Source organism: Marmota flaviventris, chromosome 5 (genome assembly GCF_047511675.1).
Source record: "Marmota flaviventris isolate mMarFla1 chromosome 5, mMarFla1.hap1, whole genome shotgun sequence".
Classification (NCBI taxonomy): Eukaryota; Metazoa; Chordata; class Mammalia; order Rodentia; family Sciuridae; genus Marmota; species Marmota flaviventris.
In genome coordinates, this window is record NC_092502.1 from 72,688,794 (window position 1) to 72,713,566 (window position 24,773).

Consider the following 24,773-nt stretch of genomic DNA (forward strand, 5'->3'; position numbering starts at 1 on the left):
GGAGCAGCTGAAGTTGAGAAGAATAGATAGGAGAGAGGTTTTGAAGTAGGCTAAGCCTGGAGTGAAGCAAAGAAAGTGGAAGTCAAGAGAAGCTTGGAGTTGGGGCCTATCCAGGTTCCAAAGCAGGGGAAAAGGCCTTAATCCAGGCCAAAAGCTATCTGATAAAGGAGTGCTAGACCATGCACAAGTATACCCACTTGTGAATCATGGGATTGAGTGCCCTGATTGTCAGTTTCATGTTCTTGTCCTGGTACCACTACAGGCCTCCAGCACAGGAGGACCTTAATGATTGAGGTCACTCTGATGGGTCAATCAGAGCTGAGGGAGCTGAGAGTCAAGGTTGCTTGGTTGGAATGGAAGGGGTTAGAAATGGACTTTAGCTATGAAAAAGTACAAGTGGGCAGTTAATGCTCTATGATGCCCAGGCATGGTAGCCTGTAATCCCAGGGGCCCGGGAGGCCAAGGCAGGAGGATTGCAAGTTCAAAGCCATGCTCAGCAATTTAGCAAGGTCCTAAGCAACTTATCGAGACCCTGTCTCAAAAAAATAAAAAGCACTGGGGATGTTGCTCAGTGGTAAGTGCCCCTAGGTTTAAAAAAAAAAAAACAAGAAAAACTCTATGGTAGCTAAGAATAAGTAGATTTTTCAGAAACATAAGATAAAATTATAGTAGTCAAGGGTTTGGAAGGTTATCTGGTTCATGTCCCATCTAACTCCTTGTAGAAATCTGATGTCAGTGCATCTGAGGAAAGTGTAGAGAAAAGAGAAAAATAGTGAAAAACTAGAGTAATTGAGGATATTTTACTTGGAGAATAGGAGTGTTTGAAGGCCTTGAAGCCATAATGTGAGCTCCTAGAAGATGGCAGGCTTGGGGCTGAGATTGTAGCTCAGTGGTAGAATGCTTGCCTAGCATATGTGAGACACTGGGTTCGATCCTCAGCACTACATAAAAATAAAGAAATAAAATAAAGATATTGTGCCCATCTACAACTAAAAAAATATTAAAAAAAAAAAGATGGCAGGCTCAACAGATAATAGTGAGAGTATTTCAGAGTAGACATGAGCAAAGAGATATAAGTACTTGTCCAAGGAAGGGACGGTCTCCCTTTCCCCTCTGTGATGGTTTCATTTTCTTTCAAACAGGGAGCAAGGTATGCTTTTCTTCCTTTGGCCTTAGTTGAGGAACTCTTCTCTTAAGCAGGTAGCTGAATCAAGTGATTTCTTCTGGACTGCAAGAAGTTCCTGGAAAAGAAATGGCAAATGACTTTCTCAAGATCAACAAATCCCGCCACAGGTCTGTATAGGTACCTGAGACTCTGAAAGGAACATGGAAATGGGTACTTTGGCATTTATATTTACTGAGGAATTAAACTCAGGGTCAGATAATTATGTTTTTGTTATTTTCTCTGAGTTCTAGTGAAATAATCTCTCCCCCCGCTTTTTTTTTTTTTTTTTTTTTGGTAGAAGGGATCAAACCCAAGTGTCCTTTAACACTGAGCTTTTTTTTTTTTAGTTATCAATAGATCTTTCATTTTATTTATTTATTTATATGCAGCAATGAGGCTTGAACCCAGGGTCTCACGTATGCCAGGCAAGCACTGTGCCACTGAGCCATAACTCCAGCTCGTCCCCAGTTCTTTTAGATTTTTTTTTTTTTTTTTGAGAAAGGGTCTTGCAAATCGCTGAGGCTGGCCTTAAACTTGCCATCCACCTGCGTCACTGGGCTTCCAGGCCGGTGCCACCACACTCAGCTAAACTTTTCCTTTGGTTGCTGTTTCTTCATCACCGTTTTTATCCTCAGATAGTGTCTGACATCTGGGGTGACACAAGTCCTTTCCACATCATATCCCACCCACTTCCTACTCACATCACCACTTCCTCTACTGTAATCTCCCTACTCCCTCACTGACCAAATGAAGTTTGAGGCCTCACAGATCCTTGCCCTAACTCCCTCATCCCTTTCTTGTAATCTTGAGAAAGGCAAACCAACAATCAGGTAGATTGCCCAGAGCCCTGGAGTCTAGACTAATCTCTGCCATCTCCCTTAGGGATACCGGGCAGGATGCTTTTCTCTTCCAGGCCTAGCTTTCCTCCTGTGTAGGGACAGCAGTGAAATTAAATGGTTAAGAGCTCTCTTTCTACCTGAAGATCTTCAACCTTTCTTAAAAGCCCTTGCCCTGGTCCTTGCTTTCATTTCATTTTCTCTCAACCCAGGTCTTTCGGCATCAGTGGGAAACATGAATAGTTTGTGAATTCATTTTGGGTTAGAAACTTATGTATTTTCCTCTGGATCCTGTTTTTTTCCTATGTGTCCTCTAAAATAAACACCCCTGTCTTGACACCTCCTCTTGAAACTTTGACCTTTAATGTAGACCATAATGGTTAGCTTTTTACTTTGAGTACCCCCTGGAGAACCAGGATTCTGCCCTCCCAAGTCAGCAGGAGCCAGGCTATCTGCTTTATCATTCTAACGAAGGCCTTTGCAAATCAAAAGTTGGGTTCTTCATTCTGGTGAAGGGCTGAGAAATAAGACTCTATTACTTGCAGAAGAGGGAGGAAACTGACACCTTTCACTGCATATGAATGGTAGTCCTTCCACAAAACTGTCAGGATGCCAGAGACTCTGGGCTCCTAGAGTGTAAATGGTTGTAAAAGAAAGAATTTGAATTTATGAGGTGACAGATCTGAATTCAAATCCACTGCCTTGTGTTAATTTTACATTGAAGTGCTTTACCCTCACATTTTCCTCAATAACAAGAGGGGAATAATTGTAACTTTTAAACTTTATTTTGTGTGTGTGTGCCAGGCATTGAATTTAGGGTTTCTCATATGCTAATAGGAGATCTCTCATCTATACATCCCAGTCCCTGATACTTATAACTCTTTTTTGTAATTCTTTTATTTTTATTTTTAAAAATTTAATTATTTACTTTTATTCTTTAATTTGTTGATTTTCATAACTCGAACTCATTTTTTCCCATGGCCGCAAATGTGAAACACCTACAAAAACTTAAATATAGTATAAAATATATAATTATATGATAATACAATTATATAATCACATTACATTACTTAATAATACTAATACAATAATATATAAACTTTAAATAATTTCCAACCTATTTTAATGCACTTATGTCAATTTTCTTAAAATATTAACAGAATTGAAGATTTGGGATTTAATGGAGTAATTGGATTGTTCTGAGGATTGAAGGAGATAATATGTATCTATTAAGCACCTGGCACTTTGGTCATGCCTGGCACTCAATCACTCCCTTTCCACTGTGGTTCCCCTTCTGCCTTATGATTACCAACTGGCAAGCTGTGAGGAGATCAGCAGCAGACCATAGGAGACTCTGGGACAGTTTTCAAGGTTTTCCTGGGAGTCCCTAATTCTGCCTGCATCAACATTCAGATGGGAAGGAGGAAGAACACAAGTCAAGAAAGAAGAAGCTTGGGGGGCCTGGCAAGCATAAGCATATTTTCTAGTTTAGATTGAGAAACTACAGGAGTCTGTCCATTTTCCAGGTGAAGTGAGGCAGTTCCTGGGTTTACTGAAATATGATAGACTTCTGGACAAGTTTCCCTCATTAAGTTGATCCCTTTTGCAAGATCTACCATCAAACTGTGGCAAATCAGCCTGTCTTGGGCCCTGAACCTATTGAAAATAGGGGGTTTTATTGTTCTGTCACCTTAATGATAGCAGCTTGTTAAGGATGAGCCAAAAGGGAAGGGGCGTAGGGTTGTAACTAATGAATCTGAATGATGCTGTATTGCCTTGGAATGAATCCCTGACAGGAACATGATGGATGTAGAGAAATCTAAATTCCTTTAGGTTGTGGCCCAAGATTCAAGTGAGAAGGTTGGTTGGTGTGATTGATTGCTCTGAAGGTAAGATGGATGAGGATGAGAGATGCTTGAAAGAAGAGACTAGGAAACTATAAGCTTTGGGGAGCATCAGGCAAATTTTTCAAGGAATTCCCATTGCTCTGTATTTTCTTTTCTTTTTTAATTGTTTTGTGTTACTAGATTGAACCCAGGGGTGCTGTACCACTGAGCAATATCTCCAGCCCTTTTTATTTTTTATTTTGAGACAAGGTCTTGCTAAGTTGCCCAGGTGGGCTTCAAAGTAATGATCCTCTTGCCTCAGCCACCCAAGTAGCTGGGATTACAGGTGTGCACCATTATGCCTGGCTTCTCTGGGTTTTCTTGGTGAAAATTACTGATATAATTCCACAGTATAAACAAGGTTTGTGTCTCCTGCAATGAGCATTTCAACAGGACAGTGGGGGGATGGTTTTGTTTCTGAAAATCTCCCTTAAAATTATTTGACTATGTCAGCAAAGTCCTGGGGAAAATGTCCAAGCACCAGGTGCCTGAGTTCTTTGGATAGAGATTCTGTTAGGAATATGGGAGAAAATCCAATTTGCTCATTTCTCCTGCACAGTGTCATGACTTAAGTTTCAGGGTAGCTACTTTGGCATCCATGTTTATTGAGGGTTTAACCTCAGGGCCAGATAATTTTATGTTTTTGTTTTTTATTTTTTCTCTAAGCCCCAGGGAAATGATCTTTACTTCTGTCTGCCAATTTCTTCAAAAATATTGCTCTTAGTTTTTCTCCAGTTCCCCCTTCTTCTACCATAGCTCATATACACCTATACACACTTTCTTACTTTGTCATTGCTGCTGAGTTTTTTAACCTTCCTTGGAAGCGGGGACATAGAGGAAGTCTTCCATGTCCTTGACACAGGCTGCAATTTTATGGATTTCTCATTGTCTCTGGTCTCTGACATCTGTAGTAGTTTTAAATGCACTAGATGCAACAGAGACCAGAATGGAATTTTAGGGCTATGTTTTCTGTTGAGATGCCCATTCCCTGAATGAAAATGTCACTTTCCTTATCACTTAAAAATAAATGAAGACCTTTATTTTGAGGTATTTAAAAAATGAAACTAATTCTTTCTGATGACAAAAATATTTGTTTATTGTAGGCACATGTATAAATTTTTAAAAGCAGAAGAATGAATAAACCACTCAAATTTACTATTACATGATGACAAATATTTTTATATTTTTAAAAACAAATTGGATTCATCATATACATGCTATTTAGTAATCATCTTTGTTAATATCATGTATGTTTTCCATGTTACTAAAGATTTTTCAAGAAAATTATTTTAGGGTTAAAATTCCACTATAGGGCCATGATTTAAATGGTTTATCTTACTGTAAAACATTTAAATGATTTTCTAATTTAAAACAAGAAGCTGGGAGTGTTTCTCTACTCTTTTTTTTTAAATTTTTTTTGTTGGTTGTTCAAAACATTACATAGTTCTTGATATATCATATTTCACACTTTGATTCAAGTGGGTTATGAACTCCCATTTTTACCCCGTATACAAATTGCAGAATCACATCAGTTACACATCCATTGATTTACATATTGCCATACTAGTGTCTGTTGTATTCTGCTGCCTTTCCTATCCTCTACTATCCCCCCTCCCCTCTACTCTTTTTGATCATCCTTTTACTTGTTTATTCAACCTCCCTGCAGGCTACCAGGCCCTCGCAGACAGAAGTGATTCCCAAGCGATTTCCTAAATTCAGATTTAGGAAACCAGTGGCTGAGCCCCTAGGGCTCTTCATGGGAAACTACCCCTCCTCCAAAAATTACCAGTGGAGAAAGATGTAGAAATGCAAATGAGGAAAGTAGAATCCACAAGTTTCCTAGTCAGTTGCCCTGCCCCCCCCCCCCCCCCCCCCCCCCCCCCCCGCCTTGGTGCATAGACAACCTAGGAAGCTCAAGTTAAGGGAGCAAACACACTTTGAATACAGTCCAAGTTCAAAGGGCTACTTTAGTGCCCAAATTACTTAGGGGGGTATTAAAATAACACCTTGTAAATCTGTGAGTCTGTATTGTTTTTCTATTGGCCAGTGCCTGGATCTCAATTTTATTATCTGTCAAAATTGGAATCAAGGGAGTTGGATATTTCTAGCTTCCTCCATTAGCCTGCTGAATTGGGAAACAGAAGCAGGGTTCCAATTCCCTTCCTGGTCCCAAGGTTATCAAGGGGAGTAGTAAAAGGTCTCAGTTGGATGTATCCTAGAAACATTTTTTACAAAATGTAGTTGAGTTCCCAATCTGGAACAATGGCAAAATAGATGTTTTATAGCTCTCTGGAGAAAGTCTCTCTTATAGATCTTTGTCTGATAAATGAAAGTCACCTGTCTACTTACTGTGACCATTCCCTCTCCTTGATACCAGAATGGTTTATGAGCTGAAAAAGCCCTCCTGATTTCCCTAGGCTCGGGTGAGGAGAACTTAAAAAGTGCATACTCAGGTGAAAAAAAAATCAACATTCTAAAAACCTTCCAGTAGGAAATAGGCAGCCTCTGCCTCATATATCTGCAGGAATTTGCAGTTGGTCTTTCTTGACCTAGCCACAGTGGCAGAAGGTTGCTCCTTCTGGGATCTGAACTGAACTCTTTTAAGTTTTTGCTTCTATTTTCTCTGATTCCCAGCAGCACAGTTGGGCTGGATATGGCCTAAAACTTGTAGGAATAAATACTTCGAGGGTTCCTCTGGATATGGACTCCCCCAAATTCCCATTTTAGCAAGCTGCATGATAAGTACAGGGACAAATACCAGGAAGTAACTTGCAGGAAAGATTGGGTCTGCCCAAGTTAGGAGGAGGCCCAGGTTTTAATATCAACTCTGTCAATATGCTGTATAATCTTGGGCCTCCATTTCCCCATCTGTAGCAGATATCACGAGGACCACAGATATCCCTGTGATTGTCCAATTGTTTTCCAGTCTACTCTCTCCAAGAGAGAAGAGGTGTCACCCTCCACTGTCATGCAACTGAGCAAATCAGTTCATGTAGGGTGTTATCAGGATCTCCCCTTTCCCCAGGCCCGAGCACTGCCCGGGGAGCGCATGCAGTAGTACTTGTTGACCACATGCCTACACTGGTCACACTTGACGGTGCAGCACCATTGGAATTTGCAGTTACAGCTGCTCACGGCCTCAGTTCTCCTTTCTTCCACTTGCAGCCCACACTCAGTGCACAGGTGCCCACAGCTGCGTTGCTCCCGCTTAGATGTGTTGTGGCTGTTCTGCAGGCATTCACGACCCTCTGTGCCATAGATGCCCAGGCTGGAATTGCGAGTACAGTAGTCTGGAGATTCCTCTAAAAAGATCAGCTCAGCTTCTATGCTAGGAAGGAAGGCCTCAGTGGGAGCCCAGCAACCTTCAGCGCTGTTCCCAGCCCTTAGCTGCCGCTTATCCATCTCAATTTTCAGTGCCTGGTCATACTTGGCCTTTAGGTAGTTTCCCATCTCCCGGAAGTCAGCCAGCTGCAGCCAGCATGTCTGGATGCTGCAGCTCCCTGAGATGCCGTGGCATTTGCAGATCCGTTTCATGGTAGCTCTTACTGCCTTCACAGAGAGAAAACAAAAGAGAGAATGGCTCTGGCAAGGGAAGACCAATGGTTAGCAATTAAATGGAATATTTTAGGGACTGGGATTGTGGATCAGTGGTAGAGTGCTTGCCTGGCATATGTGAGGCTCTGGGTTCAATCCTCAGCACCCATAAAGACAAACAAATAAAACAAAAGGTATTGTGTCCATCTACAAAAATATATATGTGTGTGTGTGTGTGCGCTTCTTGGCTTTAGAGGATTATTAGGGAGCATCATAAAAATATTTGTTCTTGGGCCCTACCTCAGATTTTTCCAATGAGGATGTTTTCAGATTTAAGGACCTGGTACTTTAAATCATCTTGGGTGATTCTGGTGAAGAGTCAGGCAAATGTTGAGAAGGTTACTGGAGTCAGGAAAAACCCCAGGCCCAACTCCATCATTTGTAGATCATATTTCTCTACCTGCCCAACTGGGATAAAAATGGAATAAAATAGGGTCGGGAGCTAGGTGTGGTGGTGCAAGTTGTAATGCCAACAGCGGGGGAGGCTGAGGCAGGAGGATCAGAAGTGCAAGATTAGCCTCAGCAACTTAACAAGGCCCTTAGCCACTTAGCAAGACCCTATCTCAAAACAGAAAATTAAAAGGGGCTGAATAAGATACTTAGTGGTAAATGCCCTGGGCTCAATCTCCAGTACCAAAATAAATAAATGAATAAAAAATAAAATCAGGGTCAAAGAATACTTTATAAATTATAGAGGAAAATATGATCTTTGACACTGTAATCATCTGGAAGTGGGGAACTAGAGTATTTGTGGTGGTTTGGATTTTCCATCCTGACCCTCTCTCAGAAGGAAGGCAGCTCCTAGAATCTGAATCTTTACACACCAAGGCAAGTAATTACCCACAGTTCTACTTGTCTTGAAAACCTTTTCCTTCTGCCCTGAGCAACCAGAACATCTAGGTACAGGTCCACAAGGAAATTTCTATGATTTTGGCTATAAGTCCAAGTTTAGAATATACTAGAGATTGCTACTCTAGAATATTCTAAACTAGATTCAAGTTTAGAATATACTAGAGATTGATACTCTACCAGAAATAGGGACAATAGATGCCCTCCCTCCCCAACTTCTGAAGCCTAGATAGTCCCAATCCTTCACAATCCAGACTTTAGGACACAATAAACTGCTATTAATGTCCTAGAACAAACAGTTAAAGTGATTAAAATTTTAAGTCATTGAAGCAAGGCCTTGATTCTGTATTGTTCTGTGTTCCCAGAAATCTGACTATGGAGAAGGCCTAATACAAGGTTTAGTGATGAGAGAACTAGCCTTATAGATAGATCTGAGTTCATTGCTTGGCTCTTATGCTTATTAACTGTATTGGTGCAGACAAGTCATTCAGTATGGACTTAAAATTGGCTTTGTCATCCAGAGAATGGGGATAGCTGTCTCAGTTGTGCTGGATGGTTATGAGGATGAAACAAGGGTATGTCAGTTCTTGGTAAACTGTGAAGTGCTGTGCAGATGTGAAGCTGTTGCCAACATTGGCTGACTCCTATACCCACCAGCCTGCCGGCCCTGTTGTTGTGAAGATTCATCAGGGCTCTGGCATCCTTCCCTTTCTCCAAACTGTCCACAAAGAGTTTGGAGATCCTTTCCCCAAATTCCACATTGTCGCTGCAGCCTCCCCAGATCCAGCCATGGCCTCCTACACATAAGGAAAGAATAAATTCTGCATACAGCTCCCTGCTGTATGCAGGGAGAAGAGTCAGTCTTTTTGACTGACACAGCCAAATCATCCCCACGAACCCTAGGAGAGGGTAGTGCTCAACTAAAGGTGAAAGAGGGAAATGAAGGTGCTTGGGGAAAATGAGGGGAGTCCTGTTCCCAAAGCCAACTTATGGCATTTCCCAGCTCTAAGAAATAAGTCTTCAATGCCCACAATAAACGTAGGTGCATGGGGCCAGTCCAGATGATCTCAAAGGTTAATAGAAGCTCAAACATTCTGGAATTCCATACCATTATTCCATAGTGGTCTTAAGAGTCATTTTTCTCCCTAATAAGTGACAAATTTGGGTAAGTTTCTTATGTGGTCTGAAAATAGTTTTGTAGCTCTGGGTTATGGACAAATCATTCCAATACCAGGGCTACCTTTAAACTCTCTTTGGTCTTCTCATTCCAGTCTTTGTTAGTTTTAGAGATACTTGCCAATCTGTGGACTCATGGACCAAGACTCATCTTTCAGGAGAGTCTAGGTCCAGGAGCTCCCATGACTTGGGGTGGGGGGTGCTGAAGTCTAGGGGTTTGATGACCTGTGTCCCTCAGCCTTTCCCTGGAAGACTTTAGCCTGAGCTCTGCTCTGCAGCTCCTCACCTCTCCTCACCCCTGTTGAAAAACCCAACTTTTACCTGTTTTTCCATTTTTTGACTCATCACAGCCACAGTTTTCAAAGTCACCCATGCTACAGTTCTTGGTGATGGTGTACATGACTCCGGCAGAGCTGATGGCATGAATGAAGGAAGTCTCTCTGGTGGCTTTGGAGAGAAAAAGGGAAATGACTAGAAGCTTGGGCTGATAACCCAAAGCAGAGGCTTTGAAAACACAATGCTCTTTTGCTCTCCCTGCCCCCCGCCTCATTTGGGTTGAGAAGATGCTCTTCTCTTAAGGAAAATGATGCAAGTCTTTCTAACCTCTTCACTTCATCCAGTCATCCCCATGCTACAGATGGGGAAGATGAAACCAAGAGATAGAATGATGAGACCAAGACCACTCTCCAGTTGTGGTGTTGGGATCAGGACACTGCTCTCCTGATGTCCAGCCTAGAGCCAGGTATCATGGCACATGCCTGTAATCCAGACTCAGGAGGCTGAGGCAGGGGGATTGCAAGTCCAAAGCCATCCTCAGCAACTTAGTGAGACCCTAAGCAACTTAGCAAGACCCTGTATCTAAGTAAAAAATAAAAAAGGCTGGGTATATTGTTCAGTGGTTGAGCACCCCTGGATTCAATCCCCGGTACCAGAAAGAAAAGAAAAACTGAAGTCCAGTCTGGACTTCAGCCACAGTTGCTGATCTGTGGGCAGTGAGGCTCATGTCCACAAGGCTAGCTTAGGAAAGAGAGAAGGTCTGGGTGTAGTGGAGCATGGCTTTCAGACCAGAGACTTGGGAAGCTGAGTTAGGAGGATTGCAAGTTTGAGGTCAGCCTCAGCAACTTAGCTAGACCCTAAGCAACTTAACAAGACTCTGTCTCAGAATAAAAAAATAAAAAGGGTTGGAGATATAGTTCAGTGGTAAAATGCCCCTGGGTTCAATCCCCACCAAAACAAACAAACAAACAACAACAACAAAAACAAGAGAGAGAGACAGAGACAGAGACAGAGAGGACCTATTCTTTCTGACCTCAAAGCTATATTCCTATAATAATCATAATCATTGTGGCTGCTATTACTGAGCTCTTATCTTGCTAAACTCTTCACAAACACCATCACATTTCGTTTCCACTTATCTATATTCTATCTGTTTACCCCTTGAGAAGTTAGTTCTTCCACTCCCATTTTCTTTATTACCTTTCCCCTCAACCCTTCTCAGGCAACTCTATTGTTTCTACAAAAATTACTTTTATGAAAACTATTGCACACAGTTATAAACACACACACACACACACACACACACACACACACACGTACATGCAGCCCACCTGAGGCAAAACTCAATGTGATCTCTCAGCTTCACTGTTGCTAGGATTTTAAGAGAATTAGGCAGATGTAAAACTCCCCCAGGGGCTGCAAATAAAGACCCCTTTCCCCATTTTTATTTCATGTAAATTGGTGAATTATGTACAAACACACAAATACAGGTATGCACTAAAAACATAATTTCTTACGTATGTTGTGAGACACCTCTGCCTACCTCATTCAACCCTTAGATTGGCTAAATAGAGCCGGTCTTACAGACTCAAATGACAAAACTGGGATTGAGAGAGGGAAAGTAACTCACTCAAGGTCACAGCAAGGAAATGGCAGGTCAACAGATCACCAGTCACTTTCTCATTTCTCTGAGCACACACATTACATAATGCTGCAAGCCCACCTCCATGCACAGGCACCCTCTGAACAGGTGTGCTCTTATACAGACTTACCACTTCTTAGCCTGTTGTGTGTGGAGAGCTGCAGAGCATTTTCAGGGCAGTTCCAGCGTTCCCAAGCAAACTGGAACTTACACTCCTCGATGCCACTCTGGGCACCCAAGGCCACACTGGTAGTATAGGTCAGATAGGCCTGGGCAGGGGAAAAGGGCTGTGAGCTTCTGCCCAGCACAGGTCATCTGGGGTTGGGGGAGCAGGGACGACTCCAATGAGCGAGTTCTCCACTAAGAAAACAATTCTGGGTCTCTGGGTGAAGGGGTCTGGCAGTGTCTCTCCCAACCCTCTTTTTTTTCCCCCAAAAGATTTCCCTTAGGAACCCCAAGGGCAAAAAAAAAAAAAAAAAACAGGAGTCAGAGACCATCCTACCTTGGGGCCTGTTATCAGGAAATTATTCACTGACCTATCAAAAAAGAAAAAGTGAGGCAGAGGTGAATGGGATGAGATAACGGGGGACTTTCTTGGAGGGGAGCAAAGAGTAAGGGAAGGGACTTACCAGGCAGAGGCACCAAAGGTAGCACAGCATATTCCCATGGTTACCCACAGCATGAACAGGTCCCTCATGGCCCTGCCTACCCTCAGGGAACCAGGTCCAGCTCAGGGCCAAGTGCAGAGAAGTGAGGAGTGAGCAGAGTCTTACTCAGTATTTATGTGGGCAAATTCTGAATGGCCAAGGGGGAAAAAAATCAACAGCCCTTCTCATTTGTTCCTCACTGGCAGGGCTGCAGGAGTCACTGACCCAATAGGGGATTAGGGAGGAGGGACTCAATCCAAAACCTTCCATGAAGTCCCGCCCCTGCCCAGCCCTTCTTCCCTCCCTGACAGGCAGAAGGCTGAAGCTGTTCTCCCACCCTTGAGGTTCATTTCCTCTGTAAGTCAGTTGGTCTCTTCCTGATTAGGGACCATTTCTCAGAGTCTTGTAGACTGGAACAACCTAGGCAAGTCACCTATCCCTTGGAGCTACCGTGCCTTCATCTGTCAGGGAGACATCACTCTGTGCCCTGCTTTCCTCCCCAAGGTGTTAATAATCATAGAAGAATTCTCTTTTGGGGGGGCTCCTCCTATTCATTTACCCAAATAATTGAGTGCAGTCAATCCTACCTCTTCCCCTGATGACTATGAGGTGATGAAATTGTGAGACCATGGAGCAGAAATATTTCAGAGCCCGTCTTGGCAATAGTTCCTTTTACTACATTCTACTAAAGTAAGTTCTGATAAATTTCCTTAATTCTAGAAGGTCTATCCTTTTGTATCTTAGGGTTAGGTCTCTAGTTTGTTAATTGTGTATATATGTGAGAATCAACCTTTGGGCTACCCAGGGCTATATTTGAAAAGACAGATGACTTTCTTTGTGATACTGATACCACTTTCTTTTTGCAGGGAGAGGGGGAAATGGGCCAGGTTTTCTGGGGATGGGACCAGGACCTATGCATGCTTTACCACTGAGCTACACCTGTAGCCCCTTCTTTGTTGCTAGGTTTCAGCTACTTAAGCAGGAATCTGTCCTTTAGATTGACTTTGTGTTCTCAGAACATGCCTCTATGAAGGAAGGAAGGAAGGAATGGAAGAACTCGTGGCCTGTAACAGAGACATGGGGCACCACTAGGCAGGATTGGGGACTATGTGAAGGGCTAGAGGTCATTCTTAGTTGGTGAGGCTCTTTCTCAGGATTGGGGAAGGAAGCTAGAGTACTTCAGAGGAAAACACAGAACGGGAAGTCACGTTCTGACTCATGGTCCTGTGACTATCATAGTATCCAGATTACTTCCCAGCACCCTAGAACTGGTACAACAATCCCCCCACCAAAGGAGTTCCAGGGGCCATGGAGTCCCCAGGCCTTTTTAGGGCAGTTCACTTAAAGTATGGGCCAGAAATGGTGTCAGTCTGCAAACTGATTGTTGTCTTTCTGTGACAAGATAAGCACTGAAATAGAATAGAGCATAAAATTTATAGTAATTTGATGGAATAGTTTTAAATATGATGGACCTAATAATAAGATATTTGCATTCCAACCTGTGTGTGGCATCACATACCTATAATCTCAGTGACTCAGAAGACTGAGGCAGGAGGATTACAAATTGGAGGCCAGCCTAGGCAATTTAGTGAGATCCTGTCTCAAAAAATAAAAAGTTCTGGGGATGAAGCTCAGTGAATGTAGCTCACTCTGGGTTCAATCCCTAGTACAGGGATGGGGGCAAGGGTAGAGGAGAGAAATTTGGGCTACCTATGTGTTTTTTTAAGTATTTTTAAATTTTGGTACTAGGGATTGAACCCAGGGGTGCTTTACCTCTGAGTCATATCCCCAGCACTTTTTAATAACATTTATTTATTTATTTATTTTTATGTGGTACTAAGGATCGAATCTAGGACCTCTCATGTGCTAGGCAAGCTCTCTACCGCTGAGCTACAGCCCCAACCCTCCATCACTTTTTATTTTTTATTTTGATACAAGGTCTCACTAAGTTGCTTATAGTCTTGCTTGGTTGCTGAGACTGGCCTTATACTTGAAATCCTCCTGCCTTACCCTCCCAGGTTGCTGGGATTACAGGTGTGCCATTATGTCTGGCTAGGCTCCCTATGATGTATGCTTTTATTCTGTTTCATTTTTCTTGAAGAATGAATGTGAAAAGTCCTCACTGGACTCTGTCTCTCAGACCCTGCAAGTTCTTGGCCTCTACTTGCTTGTCAACTTCTCTGCTTGGTAAAAAGAGACATCCCACACTTGAGTCTCTTGGGAAAAGCCCACTGAGACACTGTTTTACCCAGTCAAGAATCTAATGTTGGGCTGAGTTTATGGCTCGGTGATGGAATACTTAGCATGTATGAGGCCTTTGGTTTGACCCCCAGCACTGTGGAACAGTGGGATGTGGGGCAGGAGGGTAGCAGGGGAACAATCTCATGTATAACTTTCACTTCTTAAAACAGTAGGGTTGGTTTCTATGCCACTCAGTGGGGTCAGAACAGGCTTAGCCCTAATATGATCCCCTCTTTCCCCTCTTGACAGAGTTTTAGGTATGACTGTGCATTCACTGCCTATGTATGAGTAATTGGGTCTTGTTCTTCTGTGTCCCCTGTAACACCTGGCATAGAGAAATATTCTTCCATTTTCTAGGTAGCAGAGAGGAAGGAAGTGGGGGTTTTGTGTTTGTGCAAACTTTGTACTTTCTCCTGCTCAGATTCTCTAGAGATCATATAGTTTCTTAAGTGAAATTGAGGATGTCAAGGAAAGGCCTCTACTCCAGATAAGAGCCATAGCCTTCTGTTCAATAATCTGGTGTGTGACCTTAAGCAAGCTACTGACCACCATGTAGACTCAGTTTCTTCATCTGTAAAATGAGGGAGTAGAGGAAATGGTGAACACTGAATGATCCCTAAAGCCTTCCCTAGCTCTCTTACATGTTATAATCCTAATTTTAAGATTTACAGAATTTATAATCTCAGAGGTGATTGTAGACTGGAAATGAAGAAATCATCCTTTTAAGCTGTGAGCATAGGAATCTAATTCATCTTTGAATTCTGCAGTTGGCTACCTTTAAAATGGGTACCTGAAGGATAATTAATACCTTCTTTAGAGTCCTCTCATTTGTGTGTGTATGTGTGTGTGTGTGTGTGTGTGAGTGTGAGTGTGTGTGGTGTTGTGGATTGAACTCAGAGCCTTAATGCATGTTAGGCAAGTGCTCTACCACTGAGCTATACTCCCAACCCTTCTTCATTAACTTTTTTTTTTTTAAAGAGAGGGGGAGAGAGAGAGAGAATTTTTAATATTTATTTTTTAGTTTTTGGCGGACACAACATCTTTTGTTTTGTATGTGGTGCTGAGGATCGAACCCGGGCCGCACACATGCCAGGCAAGCACGCTACCGCTTGAGCCACATCCCCAGACCCTCTTCATTAACTTTTATTTAAATTAAATATATATTTTTCAGTTGTAGGTAGACACAATATCTTTATTTTATTTTTTATGTGGTGCTGAGGATTGAACCCAGTGCCTCATGCATGCTAGGCAAGCGCTCTGCTACTTGAGCCACAACCCCAACCCTTCATTAGCTATTTTTTTGGTACTGGGGATTGAACTCAGGGGCACTCAACCACTGAGCCACATCCCCAGCCCTATTTTGTATTTTATTTAGAGACAGGGACTCACTGAGTTGCTTAGAGGCTTGTTTTTGCTGAGGCTGGCTTTGAACTCGTGATTCTCCTGCCTCAGCCTCCCGAACTGCTGGGATTACAGGCCTGTGCCATCAGCCTGGCTTCATTAGCTTTTAAGCCATGAACAAACTTGGTGTCTCTGTTCTACAAATGGAAATCTGAAGCTGAAAACCAGAGTAGAAGATGACTTTGTAGATAGAACAGGCCAAATAGAGTTTCTGAAGTAGTGGTATGCTAGGAACTGTTTAACTACCAGCTTTGGTGTGGTAGGGACCAGACTAGTTGCATTTTCTTATCGTCATGGTGCAAATACTTCCCCTATGGCCGATTTCAAACTATCAATGTGGACTTGGGTCAAGATGCACAGTAGCATATCATATAATATTTCTCTCATGTAGCTATAAATAATCACAATTGTTTGAGTAATAGAAAAAGGTAGCAAAATAATTAAGAAATAATGAATTTTGAGTATTATCTTTGTTTTTATAATAATTCACTTAATTGTAAGTTTGTATAATTTGAATTTTAATAAAGTATGTATTTAATAACCAGTTTGGAAAAATTCTTGAAAATATAACACTTAGCTCTCAGGAGCCGATACAAACAGCCTCTCACACGCACATCACTGGATCCCAGTGTCTTTCCTCTAGGCCAGCACCCATGAAGTGCAGATTTCCCTGTGGAATTTAACACCAAACAATTGTTTGTTCCAGCTGTTCCAGAAAGACCCAGTTCCATGGATCTTTCTGTCTGCCTTCAAGAAGTTTCATGTCTAGTAAACAGGAGATGAGGTGTGTGTCCATAATGTAGGTCAACAAGCATTAAGTGGAATAAAATGCATAAGCGCATGCATGTCTCTCACGGATCTAGAAAGGGGGCATGCCCAGGTAAGACTGAAGGCCCTCTTCTTCTCTAATGTTCCAGGAAAATGAGATTCCAGGAGTCCTAGGGAAGCACTGGGGTTGTAATCAGTGAAGAATAAAGTCACCTTTGCTGTGCCCAGCTTCAGGAAACAGAGGCCATTCATGGAACCATGGTGTCTCTGAGCCAGAGAGTCCCATTTTACAAGGAGGAAACTGGGGTGGGGGAGTGATCAGGGTCACACAGTGAGTTTCAGCCAAGACAGCCTGGATCCCACCATTCCGGTTTGCCTGGGATTGAGAGGTTTCCTATGACATGTGGGATCTTGGGTGCTGATATCAGGAAAGTCTTGAGCAAACTGGGATGGTTGGTGACCCTACAACAACAGTGTGCAATCCCAGGCCAACGCTTCTTTCCAAATGTGCACTCTCACAAAATTTCCCAAATCTTTGGTTCTGCCACATTTCTTTTTTAGGTTCCTTGCAGGGCTCTGAGCCTTTAGGGCTGCTTAGTCTGTGGAGCAAGTGGGGGAAGAATTGGGAGGGAATGGAGAGGGGGTGGAGGTGACTGGAGAATGCCAGAAGAGAGATAGGATTTCTGACTTTTTACACTTCTCTGCTAATTAGATAAGGAGGTGGGGAAGGGGGAGAATGAGCCTCCATGCATATTCTTTTGAGCTGTGACAATGAACAGAGTTTAGGGATTTTCAATCTCTGGTCTTCACCCTCCTCTCTGGAAATTTCCCACTCCCTGGGGATACTTGACTTCCAGTCCAAATGCCACAGCTGCTTGAGCTCCTGATCCTCCCTTTGGTCTCCTCAATTTAGCCTCAGTGACTTGCCAAGTTCCCCAACAGTGTGCCCAGAGAAGAAAGAGGGGAAATCTTCAAGTTTTCTTTTCAGGTCCAAGATTCCAGGTGTAAGGAGTAAAATAGGAGGCAGTGGGTTATCTGTGGAACATGTGGATTACTGAGGGTTGGGGTACACTAGGGAATCAATCTGCAAGCCATGACTAGATCTGTTTCATGTTGGGGAGTGTGTTTCCTTCATCAGTCCTGAAGTTGCTTAGGGCTAGGCTTTGTCAGTCTCAACCACACAGGGATCTCTCCAAGAATAAGGACATATTTCTCCCATTGACTGAGGAGCCTAGATGACAGAGGCTACTCCCTATTAGCCTAGTGAGAATTGGAGTTGAAAGGACTCATCCAAGGAGAGGTTTCAGTTTGCTAAAACTTCTACTATAGTTTTTTTTTTTAATATTTGTTTTTTTTAGTTGTAGTTGGACACAATAATCTTTATTTTATTTTTATGTGGTGCTGAGGGTCGAACCCAGGGCCTTGCACATGCTAGGCGAGCGCTCTACTGCTGAGCCACAATCCCAGCCCTCTATTATAGTTGTTATTCCCTCACTGTTCTAAGCCCCCATTTCTGGATACTGGATAGGATGCAGAAGTTCTCAATTAATATTCCTTGATTGATTGTCAAGGAAGAAAGTATGGAGCTAGTTGTGGGATTTTATTAATCTTCATAGAAATATGCATGTATGCATTCATTTATTTATTCCAAAAATGTTCATTTACAGTTATGGGTCCAAGTTGAGTTAGGAGATATTTTTACTTGGAGTGGCTCTAACTCCGGTCTGAGAGAAGTTTAAACTATTAAACAATCTATATCAGTACAGAGAAATAAGTTACTCTGGACTAGTTAGAAAGGAAGTGGAGATGATGAAATTCTATAGAAGAGGACTTCTGAGTGAGACCTGCCACCTGGTGGCAGTGAGTGGTACAGCAGGCTCCTTATTGCCAGGCTGTGGGATTTATTACTGGAAATTTAGCCTTTAGTGACTGGCTGGCACTGAGGCAGCCATAACAGTAAAGCTTATAAAGTGATCTTTGTCCTTGAAAAACTTGTAATGTACTTATAAGGCATGACTTTAAAAGTTATAATTTAAGCAATACATATTAGAATGTGCATGCAAAATCTGTTTTTATTTATTTGTTCTTTTTAGTTATACATGACAGCAGAATCTATTTTGATATAATTATTCAAGCATGGAATAACAAAACCTAGTTTAAAAAAGGAATTCTTCCTAGGGCTGAGGTTGTGGCTCAGTGGTAGAGCACTTGCCTCGCACATGTGAGGCACTGGGTTCGATCCTCAGTACCACATAAAAATAAATAAACAAAATAAAGTTATTGTGTTCATCTACAACTGAAAAAATATTTAAAAAGGGGGAGGTGATTCTTCCTAGCCATAGTGGTGCATGCCTGTAATTCCAGAGGTTTGGGAGGCTGAGGCAGGAAGATTGAAAGTTCAAAGCCAGTCTCAGCAACTTAGCAAGGCCCTAAGCAACTTAGTGAGATGCTGTCTCAAAATAAAAAAATAAAAATTAAGCCGGGCTTGGTGGTGAATACCTGTAATCCCGGCTTGGGAGGCTGAGACAGGAAGATCGCAGGTTCAAAGCCAGCCTCAGCAATGGTGAGGCACTAAACAACTCAGTGAGGCCCTGTCTCTAAATAAAATACAAAATAGGGCTGGGGATGTGGTTCAGTGGTCGAGTGCCCCTGAGTTCAATTCCTGTTACAAATAAATAAATAAATAGGGATGAGGAGATGAAGAAGAGGCGAGAACCATCCCTAGACCAACCAAAGCCATGTGCCGCTGCATCCTTGAGTTCAGCACCTGTGTCCTGTCACTGTCGCCACCATGCCCAAGAGAAAAACTGCAGGGGATGCTAAAATAGATGAAGCCAAGGTGAAGGACGAACCACAGAGAAGATCCTCAATGTTGTCTGCTAAATCTGCTCCTCCAAAGCCAGAGCTCAAGCCTAAAAAAGCCCTCTGCAAAGAAGGGAGAGAAGGTAGCCAAAGAGAAAAAGGGAAAAGCTGACACTGGCAAGGATGGGAATAGCCCTGCAGAAAATGGAGATGCCAAATAGACCAGGCACAAAAAGCTGAAGGTGCTGCAGATGCAAAGGGAAGCGTGTGCATTTTTGATAACTGTGTGCTTCTGGTAACTGTACAGTTTAAAATATCATTTTTAAGGGGCTGGAGTTGTAGTTCCACAGTAGAGCGCTTGCCTAGCACGTGTGAGGCACTGGGTTCAGTTCTCAGCACTCCATATAAATAAATAAATTAAAGGTGCATCAACAAATAAAAAATATTTTTAAAAAATAAAATACTATTTTAAAATCAAGTTTTATGAAAAAGAAAATAAAAAGGGCTGAGGATATAGCTCAATGACAGAGCACCTCTAGGTTCAATTCCCAATAAGGGAGGGGGTGTTGGGAACGGAGACCCAAAGAGAAGAAATCTTTCTAGTGTCCCATGGACTTTGCTGGCAAAAAAAATTAAATACCAAATCTTTGTTAGAAGAGAAAAACACTAGACAGAACCTGTTTCTTCATTTTTTTCTTTTTTACCAGTTGCTCTCATCCTGATGTTTTTCAGCACTTCTCCTGTAGAGATATTTTGACTTTCATTTGAGTCAATGCTGTGCTATCTGAAGGTGCAGTGTCCATTGCAGAAGACAGAATTAGTTTTCTCCATCGGGAGCAAAGTGGCTTGTATAAAGAGAATGAGGAGGACTGTGTTCACACTGGTCCTCAGCTCCTGTGGTCTACTCACTTTGATGCGTGCTCTTCTTCCCCTCTTCAGGAAGCCTGGGACTCAGAGTATGTAGCAGAATCCCCCACAACTACTCCAGATATGAACACTGCTGGTTTTGCAGTAAGACAGATCTACTTTCAAATACTATTTCAGCTACTTATTGTGTGACTTTCCTATGCAAGTTTTTTTTCTCCCCCTGTAGTGGGGTTTAAACCCATGACCTCACACATGCTAGGCAAGCACTCTACCACTGAGCTACATCTCCAGTATGTTATGTTATTTATTTATTTGTTTTGAGACAGGGTCTTGCTAAGTTGCTGAGATTGTGATCCTCCTGTATTAGCCTCCTGAGTCACTGGTTTTACAGGCATGTGCCACCATACCTAACTCAGTCATGAAAGTCTTCCATAACCTGAGTTTCTGCATCTAATAAAATGGATGTAATGCCACTCAAAGTGGTAGTAGATATTAGCAGTAATATGGTGCCTACTGATTGTCCACAGGATGATTGTAAACAAGACCACCAACAGGGCATGTTGTAGTTGCAGATTGAGGTTTCTTGGAGGCTAACTATGACCTACAGAGTAGCAGGCAGGACATTTACAAGAAAGAGCTCTTGGAACCAACATCAGTGGGAGAAAGTTGAAGGAAACAAGATTGAGCAGAAGAAGTTGGGCTGCTGTGCAGGCCCTGTGAAGACCTTAGCTGGCTTTCCACAGGGGGTGCTACAGCTGGCAGAGCCCTGCAGACTTGTTGCCAGCTGAGGTGAGGGAGCTGGGCCTTCACACCAGTGATGTCATCAATTGGATGCAGGCTGGCTCTGAATGCCTTTGGTCCACAGATTCTCCAAAGAGGGCTGCCAGCTGAGTGGCATGGCCACATTCCCAGCAGCTTGGGGTTCTGCCTTCTGAAGGAGGATCTGGGTAGTGAACACAGTAGCCATCACATCTAAACTCCATAACCAGGCAAAAAGAACGAATCCTAAAGCTTCCAGAGGCAAAAAAATGGCATGCTCAAAAGGGATGGGAAAAGAATGACTCCAGAATTCTCAAGGGCACCATTAGAAGCTAAACTGTGATGGAGAAGTACCTTAAAAAGGCCCATGGAAGCCAGGTATATTAACTCATGCCTGTAATCCCAGCAAATGGGGTTGTTGAGACAGGAAGATCACAAGTTTAAGGCCAGCCTGGGCAATTCAGTGAGACCCTGTCTTAAAATAATATTTTTAAAAAGGGCTAGGGATGTAGCTCAGTGGCAGAGCACTTATCTAGCATGTGCAAAAGCCTAATACTGTTGAAGTTTCATGGAAATTGATTTCTCATCTAGAATTTTATTCTGAGTCAAATCACCAATAAAATGTGAGGATACAATATGAATATTTCAGATATGTAATTTTATTTTGTTTCATGCTCAGCGGGGAGTTATTGGGGATTGAACCCAGGGGTGCTTTACCACTGAGCTACATCCCTAGCCCTATTTATTTTTTGAGGCAGGGTGACAGGGTCTTACTAAGTTGTTCAGGGCCTCACTAAATTGCTAATGCTGGCTTTAAACTTGTGATCCTCCTACCTCAGCCTCTCAAGTAGTGGGATTACAGGTGTGTGCCATAGTACCTGGCTAGATATGCAGCTTTCTGTTGTTCTTTTTTTTTTTTTTCTTCTACCAGGGATTGAACTCAAGGACACTCGACCCCTAAGCCACAGTCCCAGCCCTATTTTGTATTTTATTTAGAGACAGGGTCTCACTGAGTTGCTTAGCTCCTCACTTTTGCTGAGGCTGGCTTTGAACTCATGATCCTCCTGCCTCAGTTTCCTAAACTGCAGGGATTACAGGCGTGCGCCACACCTGGCAGATATTCAGATTTTATTTATTTTTCTTGTTGCTTATTCTGCACTGTTTCTTAAGAAGCAACTAGACAGGAGATCAGAAAGACTGAACTCTGAGAAGCAGCTGAGCAGTCTGCAGTGGGAGGCTTTAGGGCCTGGGAAAGAAGGTGTTTCTTGTTTAAATCACATAGTGTTTACGGGTATGTCAATAGTTAGTAAAATTACAAAGAAAAATAAGAAATGGTGATTATAAAAGTTTTAGGTTATATCTAAAAAAAGAGGTAGAGGCTATAACAGGAGGAGGAGCTTCTGAGATGCTGGCAAGGTTTTGTTTTGTAACCTGAGGTTTTTTGTTTTCTAAACATGGTGGCACATACCTGTAATCCCAGCTACTTGGAGGTTGAGTTAGGAGGATCACAGTTTGAGGCCAGCCTGGACAATTTAGCAAGACCCTGTCTTCAATAAAATTAAAGGGTTGGGGATTGTGACTCAGTAGTAGAGCTCTTATCTAGCATGTGTGAGGTCTTGGGTTCAATTCCCAGTACTGAAAGATTTAAAGAAAAAAAAAAAAAAAGCAGAAGGGTGTGTTTGTTTTATAACAATTTGTAATTCTTTTCTTCTCTCTCTAAATATATGTGTATACATATTTTCTATGTCTGTTATATTTTAAAATATATTATTTCAGAAATATTAAAATAGAGGCTGGGATGTAACTCAGTGGTAAAGTGCTTGCCTAATATGTGTGAGGCCCTGAGTTTAATCCCTAGTGCTGCAAAAATAAATAAATAAATAATTTTAAATATACACACACATACATATGTGAAAATAAATAATAAATGGAGGGCTGGGGCTGTAGCTCAGTGGTAAAGCACTTGCCTCATATGTGTGAGGCACTGGGTTCGATCCTCAGCACCACATAAAAATAAAGATTCTGTGTGTTCATTTACAACTAAAAAATATAAATAAATAAATAGTTAGATAGATAGATAGAATGGAAAGTCCTTAACATAGTGCCTGACTTGGTCCATAGAGCATGTTCAATAAGTGTTATTGAAGCCAGTTATGGTAGTTCATGCCTATAATCTCAGTGTCTTAGGAGGCTGAAGCAGGAAGATTGAAATTTTAAAGCCAGATTCAGCAATCTAGCGAGATTGTAAGCAATCTAGTGAGAACCTGTCTTAAAAAAAAAAAGGTAGGGGGATGTTGCTCAGTGGTTAAGAACCCCTGGGTTCAATCCCTGGTACAAAAAAAAAAAAAAAAAGTATTAGTTGAATACGATCTTTCTTCTTTTCCTTCTTCTCTCCCTCCCCTGCCTGACCTTGACCCATCCACTACCATTCATTCCTGAACAATTGTTGTCTACTCTTGAACAGTGTGAAAAGGCCTTGAACAGTGTGAAATGTGTTCAAAAAGGAGGAGAGTTAATGCTTGGCTCCAGCTCCAGCTCCAGATCTGACTTTAACTACTGGTATGTCTTGGTCAAATAATTCCCCTTGTTAGGCATCTATTTTTCTCGACTGAAAAACCAGTGTGCAGGGTGTGATGGTGCATGCCTGTAATCCCAGAGACTTGAGAGGCTGAGGCAGGAGGATCACAAGTTTGAGGCCAGTCTCAGCATTTTAGCAAGGTCCTAAGCAACTTAGTGAGACCTTATCTCAAAATTAAAAATAAAAAGGGCTGGGGGTGTGTCTCAATCCATAGTACCAAATAACAATGACAACAACAAAAACAAACAAAGAAAACAGTGTGCTGGGGCTAGATCATCCCTGAGATCCCTTCCAGCTCTGACAGTCTGTGATTCTAATATCCTGCAAAAGTGGTGAGAGAAAGTAGTAAGGCTAATGGGTCATGTGAGTGTTGAGTCAGGCATACCTGGGTTTGGATTCCAGTGCTACCACTCACTAACAGCTTTCTGTCACTGGGACAAAATATCTGAGAAAATAACCTTAGAAGAGGAAAGATTTATTTTGGCTCATAGTTTCAGAGGTTTCAGTCCATTGTCAACTGATTCCAAGGCAGAAGCATCATGGTGAAAGGACATGACAGAGAGGTTGGGGAAGGAGCCAGGGACAAGAAATACCTTTCCAACTGGGCATAGTGGTGCACACCTGTAATCCCAGTGACTTGGGAGGTTGTGGCAGGAAGATTGCAAGTTCAAATCTAGTCTTAGCAATTTAATAGGAATAAAAATTAAAAAGAGCTGAACATATAGTTCAGTGGCAAATCCACACAAAAAAAAAAAAAGGAAAGAAAAAAATACCTTTCCAAGACATGCCTCCCCATAAGCCCCACTTCTTACAGTGTCTACCACCCTTCAATAATGCCCAAATTATTAACCCATGAATAAATTGATAATCCAGTGATGAGGCCAGAGCTCTTGTGATCCAATCACTTCCCAAGAGCCCCACCTCTGAATACTACTGCAATGGAGACCAAGCCTTCAATGTAAGAGTCTTTGGGGTACATTCTGGATCCAAACCAATAACTAGTTACATGAATTTTAAAAATTATTTGACTGTCCTCATGTCATTGGAAAAGGGTTCAAGGAGGTGTCCCAGAAGGGAGAAGGGGAGCTCAATTCAGCCCCGGCACAGTGTGTTTGGTTTTTATATGGGGGATTGAACCAAGGGGCACTTTACCACTGAGTTATTTCCACTGCCCTGTTAATTTTATTTTTAAATTATTTATTTATTTATTGGTATTGAGGTTTGAACCCAAGGGCTCTTAACTATTGAGACACATCTTCAGCCCTTTTTATTTTTTATTTTGAGAC

General features: G+C 42.2%; 1 protein-coding gene and 1 pseudogene across 1 annotated transcript; one reads left to right on the forward strand and one right to left on the reverse strand.

Moving 5' to 3' along the window:
- Positions 1–6,890: 6,890 nt before the first annotated feature.
- On the reverse strand, positions 6,891–12,121 carry Wnt8a (Wnt family member 8A). Its single transcript, XM_027927903.2, has 6 exons — positions 12,054–12,121; positions 11,927–11,960; positions 11,555–11,693; positions 9,828–9,953; positions 8,985–9,127; positions 6,891–7,436 (listed from the first exon to the last, which is right to left on the reverse strand). The coding sequence occupies exons 1-6, from the start codon at positions 12,119–12,121 to the stop codon at positions 6,891–6,893; spliced, it is 1,056 nt and encodes a 351-aa protein (XP_027783704.1).
- A 7,151-nt stretch (positions 12,122–19,272) lies between these two features.
- On the forward strand, positions 19,273–20,342 carry LOC114086247 (non-histone chromosomal protein HMG-17 pseudogene; annotated as a pseudogene).
- The last annotated feature ends 4,431 nt before the right edge of the window (positions 20,343–24,773 follow it).